The sequence below is a fragment of the Ranitomeya variabilis genome, chromosome 2, assembly GCF_051348905.1.
Source record: "Ranitomeya variabilis isolate aRanVar5 chromosome 2, aRanVar5.hap1, whole genome shotgun sequence".
Lineage (NCBI taxonomy): Eukaryota > Metazoa > Chordata > Amphibia > Anura > Dendrobatidae > Ranitomeya > Ranitomeya variabilis.
The window spans coordinates 624396675-624404383 of NC_135233.1; the positions used below are offsets into that span (position 1 = coordinate 624396675).

Genomic DNA, 7709 nt, shown 5'->3' on the forward strand with positions numbered 1-7709 from the left:
TTCCGCACCAACTGTAATACATACATACACATTGTATATACATACACAGAGCCATGAAACAGTTTAGGCTTCTATGTAAAAATGCTGTAAAGTAGGAAACATTCACGAATCGAAGGGTTAATGAAGTATTTTCAGCAGTCAACAAAGTGCAAAATGTAATGCCTATCGCTCTCCCTCTCGCACACCCGGAGGAGGCCGCTCTCACACTCCCGGAGGAGGCCGCTCTCCCCCTCACACACCTGGCCTCCGCTCTCAAACAGAGAGGGCTGCACCGCCACAAATCACCAGGAGAGGGCGCTGGATGAGCCATTGCTGACTTATCTCCTTGGTAACGGAGCGGCAACAGTTGCAATCCTGATAGGGCGAGTACAGCTCACGTGGTGACGTAAGGGGGCGTGTCTCCCGGCGTACAGCAACAAGGAATAAGGCGGGAAGAGAGCGGCGCGCCGCGCCGCGCAGGCGCAGAACAGTGAGGAGGATGTGGGAGTCGTACAGGCCGGTGGCGGGCAGTGTTGGCCGGGAGCAGAGCTTCCTGTCACTGGGGGACTTGCTCATGTCCCAGGACGCGCTGCCCTGCCGGGTGGAGAGCGGCTTCCCCCGCCTGGGCTTCCTGGAGAAAGGGGGCGACAGCGACCACATCCCTGAGGTGACCAGGGCGGACATGTGGGGGTCTCGTGGTGGTCGCCATGGTTACTGGGGGGAGTGGGTGTGCTGTCACTGGGTCATATGCTTCAGGAGCGAGGGCACCGTGATGTGGTCCCAGCCCCCCCTAGGTCCCGGCCCTACTGCCCTCCCCCCCTAGGTCCCGGCCCCACTGCCCCCCCCATAGGTCCCAGCCCCACTGCCCCCCCCCCCATAGGTCCCAGCCCCACTGCCCCCAGCCCCACTGCCCCCCCCCCTAGGTCCCGGCCCTACTGCCCACCCCCCCATAGGTCCCGGCCCTACTGCCCACCCCCCCATAGGTCCCGGCCCTACTGCACACCCCCCCCATAGGTCCCGGCCCTACTGCACACCCCCCCCATAGGTCACAGCCCTACTGCCCACCCCCCCATAGGTCCCGACCCTACTGCACCCACCCCCCCCATAGGTCCCGGCCCTACTGCACACCCCCCCCCCATAGGTCCCGGCCCTACTGCACACCCCCCCCCCCATAGGTCCCGGCCCTACTGCACACCCCCCCCCCCATAGGTCCCGGCCCTACTGCACACCACCCCCATAGGTCCCGGCCCTATTGCACACACCCCCATAGGTCCCAGCCCTACTGCCCACCCCCCCCTAGGTCCCGGCCCTACTGCCCCCCCCCCCCCCTAGGTCCCGGCCCTACTGCCCACCCCCCCCCCTAGGTCCCGGCCCTACTGCACACCCCCCCCATAGGTCACAGCCCTACTGCCCACCCCACTATAGGTCCCGGCCCTACTGCACACACCCCCCCCCCCCCCCATAGGTCCCGGCCCTACTGCACACCACCCCCATAGGTCCCGGCCCTATTGCACACCCCCCCATAGGTCCCGGCCCTATTTCACACCCCCCCCATAGGTCCCGGCCCTATTTCACACCCCCCCCCCCCCCCCCATAGGTCCCGGCCCTATTTCACCCCCCCCCCCCCATAGGTCCCAGCCCTATTGCACACACCCCCATAGGTCCCAGCCCTATTGCACACCCCCCCATAGGTCCCAGCCCTATTGCACACCCCCCCATAGGTCCCAGCCCTATTGCACACCCCCCATAGGTCCCAGCCCTATTGCACACCCCCCCATAGGTCCCAGCCCTATTGCACACCCCCCCATAGGTCCCAGCCCTATTGCACACCCCCCCATAGGTCCCAGCCCTATTGCACACCCCCCCATAGGTCCCAGCCCTATTGCACACCCCCCCATAGGTCCCAGCCCTATTGCACCCCCCCCATAGGTCCCAGCCCTATTGCACACCCCCCCATAGGTCCCAGCCCTATTGCACACCCCCCCATAGGTCCCAGCCCTATTGCACACCCCCCCATAGGTCCCAGCCCTACTGCACCCCCCCCCCCATAGGTCCCAGCCCTACGGCACACACCCCCATAGGTCCCAGCCCTACTGCACCCCCCCATAGGTCCCAGCCCTACTGCACCCCCCCATAGGTCCCAGCCCTACTGCACCCCCCCTATAGGTCCCAGCCCCACTGCACACACCCCCATAGGTCCCAGCCCCACTGCACCCCCCCATAGGTCCCAGCACTACTGCACACCCCCCATAGGTCCCAGCCTGCCCCCCCATAGGTCCCAGCACTACAGCCCGCCCCCCGTAGGTCCCAGCACTACTGCACACCCCCATAGCTCCCAGCCTACCCCCTCATAGTTCCCATCACTACTGCCCACCCCCCATAGGTCCCAATTCGCCTCCCCATAGGTCCCAATTCGCCTCCCCATAGGTCCCAATTCGCCTCCCCATAGGTCCCAATTCGCCTCCCCATAGGTCCCAATTCGCCTCCCCATAGGTCCCAATTCGCCTCCCCATAGGTCCCAATTCGCCTCCCCATAGGTCCCAATTCGCCTCCCCATAGGTCCCAATTCGCCTCCCCATAGGTCCCAGCCCTTCTGCTCGCCCCCCATAGGTCCCAGTCAGCCCTCCCCCATAGGTCCCAGCCCTACTGCCCGCCTCCCCTCTATGCCCCAGCCCTACTGCCCTCCCATAGGTCCTGGTGATACTGCTGTCCCCTTCCCCCATAGGTCACGGCACCTACGGCCCCGCCTTCCCTGTTGGTCCTGATGCTGCTCCCTATAGGGACCCCTCCCCCCTCTTTTTGTGACCCGCGCTATTTCGGATCGCCTATAACTGCGTCGTTCTCTGCAGGGCGCCCGTATGGAGCTGCCTCTGTGGATGGTGAAGGGTCTGTATGACAACAAGCGCAGGATCGTGTCAGTGGAGCTGCCGAGGACGTACCGGGAGGGCTGGCGCACCGTGTTCAGCGCTGACGCCGGGGTGGTGGACCTGCACAAGATGGGACCTCACTACTATGGCTTTGGCTTACAGCTGCTGAGCTTCCAGAGTCCTGAGAACACTGAGATCGCCCAGACCCTACTACAGGTGCTGGTCAGGGGGCTGCAGGGAAGCTTTACCCCGTGGGACGGTCGGGGTGGCTGCGGGAGAGCTTTATCCTGTGGGACTGTTGGGGTGGCTGCGGGAGAGCTTTACCCCGTGGGACTGTCGGGGTGGCTGCGTGAGAGCTTTTCCCCGTGGGACTGTCGGGGTGGCTGCGTGAGAGCTTTTCCCCGTGGGACTGTCGGGGTGGCTGCGGGAGAGCTTTTCCCCGTGGGACTGTCGGGGTGGCTGCGGGAGAGCTTTACCCCGTGGGACGGTCCGGGGTGGCTGCGGGAGAGCTTTACCCCGTGGGACGGTCCGGGTTGCTGCGGGAGAGCTTTACCCCGTGGGACTGTCCGGGTGGCTGCGGGAGAGCTTTACCCCGTTGGACGGTCGGGGTGGCTGCGGGAGAGCTTTACCCCGTGGGACGGTCGGGGTCGCTGCGGGAGAGCTTTACCCCGTAGGACGGTCGGGGTCGCTGCGGGAGAGCTTTACCCCGTAGGACAGTTGGGGTCGCTGCGGGAGAGATTTACCCCGGTGTCTGGCCTCTTATTCTGTGTCAGGGATATGAATATTTGTCAGGACTTTCTTACTCCCATGAATCCCTGATATCACAGGCCGGGAAGGTCACGAGTACCCTCTGTGATCTCTGGAGCGATCCTCTCTCTGCTGCCCCCTATCGTCTGGACAATTACATGATTCGCCGACAATCGGCAGAGAAGGCCGCAGCCTGTTCGCACCACTAGGTCGGCTATTGGAAAATGAACGGTGAGCGTACGGCATATACACCTCCGGATTCCAACACATGGAATATGTGTATATACCCCGGTAGGGTCACAGCTACTCTCCGACAACCCCAGACTACTCGCTGCCACCACCACTAATCTGTTTCGGTCAGTTAGACACCGTACGGTATCTATCACTTCGAGGCGTAGTTTACAGAGCAGAACTATTACATTTTATATTTAATCCAAAGGGAGGAGTGTTTGGGAAAAATATACAAAAGATTTTACAAAGGGGACAAAACAATACAGCATATTCAGGTACATAATATAAAAGGGATTAATGGGAGAACTTACTACACCGATCGCAGAGACGAGTCAGTTTAGCCGAAGGAGAGCGCTTCGATTTGGTCGTCAACACTTGGGTCCCTACATACATGATCTGTAACTCTGCACGAACACTGATGATAATTGGGATCGATCGTTTATCAGACCCCGAGTCCCACCCACACACCGCCCTACACTAACCTCACAAGGGCCCGGTTGTGGGCCGGACTCAGCCCTTTATAATATTAGGAAATCCCAATTTAAGTAATATCTCCTTATAGCGCTGTCACAGAAGGTCGAGACTGATGTCGGGACTAATAGCTACGCTTGGAAACCAAGCATGGCCTAGCTGCTGGTGGTTATACAGCCCCTATGGATTTGGGGCCTTTTTGTTGGGGTTATAATTATAAGTAAATGTGTATTTTTGCCAACAATGTACGTCTCGTTAATATTGGATGGATAGAAATTCCGATATTGTATAAATTGTGCTGTCACTGTGGCTAGTTGTACAGGGGGTCAGAGGATTGATCATCTTCAGACCCTAATAATGTATTTTCTGGTACCTGTGGGGACTATAAACATCAGTCACTTAGGGTACCGTTACACAAAACGATTTACCAACGATCACGACCAGCGATACGACCTGGCCGTGATCGTTGGTAAGTCGTTGTGTGGTCGCTGGGGAGCTGTCACACAGACAGCTCTCCAGCGACCAACGATGCCGAAGTCCCCGGGTAACCAGGGTAAACATCGGGTTACTAAGCGCAGGGCCACGCTTAGTAACCCGATGTTTACCCTGGTTACCAGCGTAAACGTAAAAAAAAAAAAACACATACTCACATTCCGGTGCCCGGCGTCCGCTTCCCTGCACTCCTCCTGCATCCTGTTTATGCGCCGGCCAAAGCAGAGCGGTGACGTCACCGCTGTGCTCTGCTTTCACTTTACGGCCGGCGCTCAGTCAGTGCAGGGAAGCAGACTGCCAGGGACCTGACGGACACCGGAATGTAAGTATGTACTGTTTTTTTTTTTTTACATTTACGATGGTAACCAGGGTAAACATCGGGTTACTAAGCGCGGCCCTGCACTTAGTAACCCGATGTTTACCCTGGTTACAAGCGAACGCATCGCTGGATCGGTGTCACACACACCGATCCAGCGATGACAGCGGGAGATACAGCGACGAAATAAAGTTTCAAACGATCTGCTACGACGTACGATTCTCAGCGGGGTCCCTGATCGCCGCTGCGTGTCAGACACAGCGATATTGTATGGATATCGCTGGAACGTCATGGATCGTACCGTCGTAGCGATCAAAGTGCCAATGTGAGACGGTACCCTTAGACATCAGAGGGATCCTTGCATTTTAATGAAGCGACTTCACAGCTCTGTACCCTGCCACTTTACATAAGCACAGCATGGAGTGCACGCTCCTATCTTGTCATGACAGATGGTACATGAAAGAAGAAAGAAGGGTGGACACGAGGTACCTCTAGGATATTTATGTTGTCTATGACATTCTGCCTCCTGTCTTGTCTTCCAGACTTTCATTGGTCGTTTTCGGGGCATCATGGACTCCTCGCAGAACGCTTACAATGAGGACACATCCGCCCTGGTGGCGCGGCTGGACGAGTTGGAGCGGGGCTTGTTCCGGACCGGACAGAGGGGCTTGAATGCTTTTCAGAGCTGGGAGCGAGGGACGGCCGCTCGGATCACCGCATCCAGCCTAGTGCAGAGCTACAAGAAGAGGAAGTTCAATGAGGCAGACGCCTGACAGCGCCGTTGCACGTGTGTTACTGATGGCGGTCTCTGGGTGTGAGGGGCTCGCAGGGGCGGCCACGAGTGCATTACTGTCTTCATGGAAGCTTTCTCCCTGTTCGGTATATGGCAGTACGGACCCCCTTACTCGTCATTGCACTGCCTGTACGTGCGCCCTGGTGCCACGGTGTAAGGGTTATCGTCCGTCTGCAGCGACCAGTTCGATGGTAGTGAGTCACTGCTGTATCCAGGTTGATTGTGAGTTTTGCTGTTCTGGGAATATCTTGATTCCGCCGCGGTCATATAGGTGGACCGCAGGGGCTACAGATCTCGTGTAAGCGGAGGAGTCAATAGCGCATAAGGCCCCCACCCTAGGGCTGAGCTGCAGCCCACTATTTGCCTTTTTCCTCCCACCATTGCAGACACATTATTGGGAGCTGATCGGCCCCCGCATAGGACGCAAACGTGTCCGAGGAGTTGGTGTTACCATCCTGATACTGTCACCTCTCGCGTGACAAAACTCAACAGGGTAGATTTCCCTGGTCTTTTTTTTTATTTTGTGCTGTTCTTGGGGCTCCTGCTTTTCTTTGTACTTTTTGGTGTGCTGTGCTTCGTTTTCGTTTGGGGTGTGCCTTTGGTTTTGCTTTTCTGCGCCTCTGGACCAGAACTCGCCCACATAAAACCTTGGTGGGAATCCTGTGAGACATTTTGATGTCGGTGGGAAAGACTGATCCTCTGGGGAATTCGCACAGAAAATGCTCCATCTGAACAAGGCCCTAGACGCTCCCTCACTAATCAGCTCATCAGCCGCTGATGCATTTTTCTGTGGAAAATACTTTTACTGTTCTGACAAAATGAATGACTCTCTAACCTCTCATTCACAAGGTGCAGTTTTCCTATGTTTTTTTTTTTTTTTTTTTTTTTTTTTTTACAAAAGCAGTCTATCCATTCTTTCAGTAGCTTTCCCTCTTGGTTTGCACCAAAAATTGTGTTAAAATAAATGCATAAAAAAAAAATATTTTCCACTGCATGTGACATGTTTTATGCAGAAGTAAAAGCTACATGTGAACGAGTTCTAAGAGCAAGCTGCATCTGATGGGGCAGCATCACCGCTCAGCCTTCTGGCTTCTCTGCTCTTTCTCTCCGATCCTCGTGGGCTGGGCTCCATGTTTGTCTCTGGTGATGGTTCTGTGATTGTGTTCTCTGTCTTAGCTGTTTGTACAGCAGGCGGAGAGGGAAGAGCTGTGCAGCCGGGAGGAAACGCTTGTACCTCAGCAAGCAGCCATTGTCTTCCTCCAACTTCCTCATTGTCCTGTCCAATGTAGGACAGAAGCGCTGCTGCTCATCGTGAGGCATCTATGGGCGTCTGACAGCAAGGCATCTGAGTGAGAGCTTAGCGTCTGAGAGCAAGGCGTCTGAGCGGGTCGTCTCATCTCAGAGCGAGGCATGTGGGCGGCTGAGAGTGGGGTGTCTACAGGTTGCTTAGCGGGAGGTGTTCACTAACAACATGAGCTAAGTAATCAGTTGTTTTCGATCATATCTGCTATGTTAAAGAACCTGCACAGTAAGTACTCCTTATGAGCCTGTTGGCACAGTTTTGCATACTATGTACTTTATTGTGCGGATCATGCACTTTGGACAGGTGACGTATAACATGAAGTGTCACCCTTGGTGCCTGTGACATCATATAAGCCTGTGAGCTTGTGCATTATGGGGCGTAAAGTGCGTTGTCTGCAGCTTCAGGTGACGCACACTGTGTTGTCCCCTTTTTTTTTGTGCTTTCGAGATTTTCTGTAATCAATATCCAGTGGTTTTCCATCTTTTGGTTGCAGTGATATTGGACTCTCCT

General features: G+C 56.3%; 2 protein-coding genes across 4 annotated transcripts in view; one reads left to right on the forward strand and one right to left on the reverse strand.

Moving 5' to 3' along the window:
* The window catches only part of PRSS54 (serine protease 54), a 6517-nt gene extending 6124 nt beyond the window's left edge, over window positions 1-393 (reverse strand). Inside the window, exon 1 of one of the 2 annotated variants that reach the window (XM_077288968.1) lies at window positions 240-393. In XM_077288968.1, the coding sequence (XP_077145083.1) occupies window positions 240-310 (71 nt within the window). In that variant the 5' untranslated portion in view covers window positions 311-393. Of the gene's footprint in view, window positions 1-45; window positions 189-239 lie in introns of those variants that run through there. The other variant, XM_077288969.1, reaches the window with a different exon arrangement.
* On the forward strand, window positions 385-6932 carry GINS3 (GINS complex subunit 3). 2 transcript variants are annotated; one of them, XM_077288970.1, is made up of 3 exons: window positions 388-646; window positions 2829-3062; window positions 5646-6932. In XM_077288970.1, the coding sequence occupies exons 1-3, from the start codon at window positions 479-481 to the stop codon at window positions 5874-5876; spliced, it is 633 nt and encodes a 210-aa protein (XP_077145085.1). In that variant the 5' UTR covers window positions 388-478; the 3' UTR covers window positions 5877-6932. The 2 variants fall into 2 exon arrangements, with proteins under 2 accessions (XP_077145086.1, XP_077145085.1); XM_077288971.1 differs by lacking the exon at window positions 2829-3062 and having other exon boundaries at window positions 385-646.
* Window positions 6933-7709: the final 777 nt, after the last annotated feature.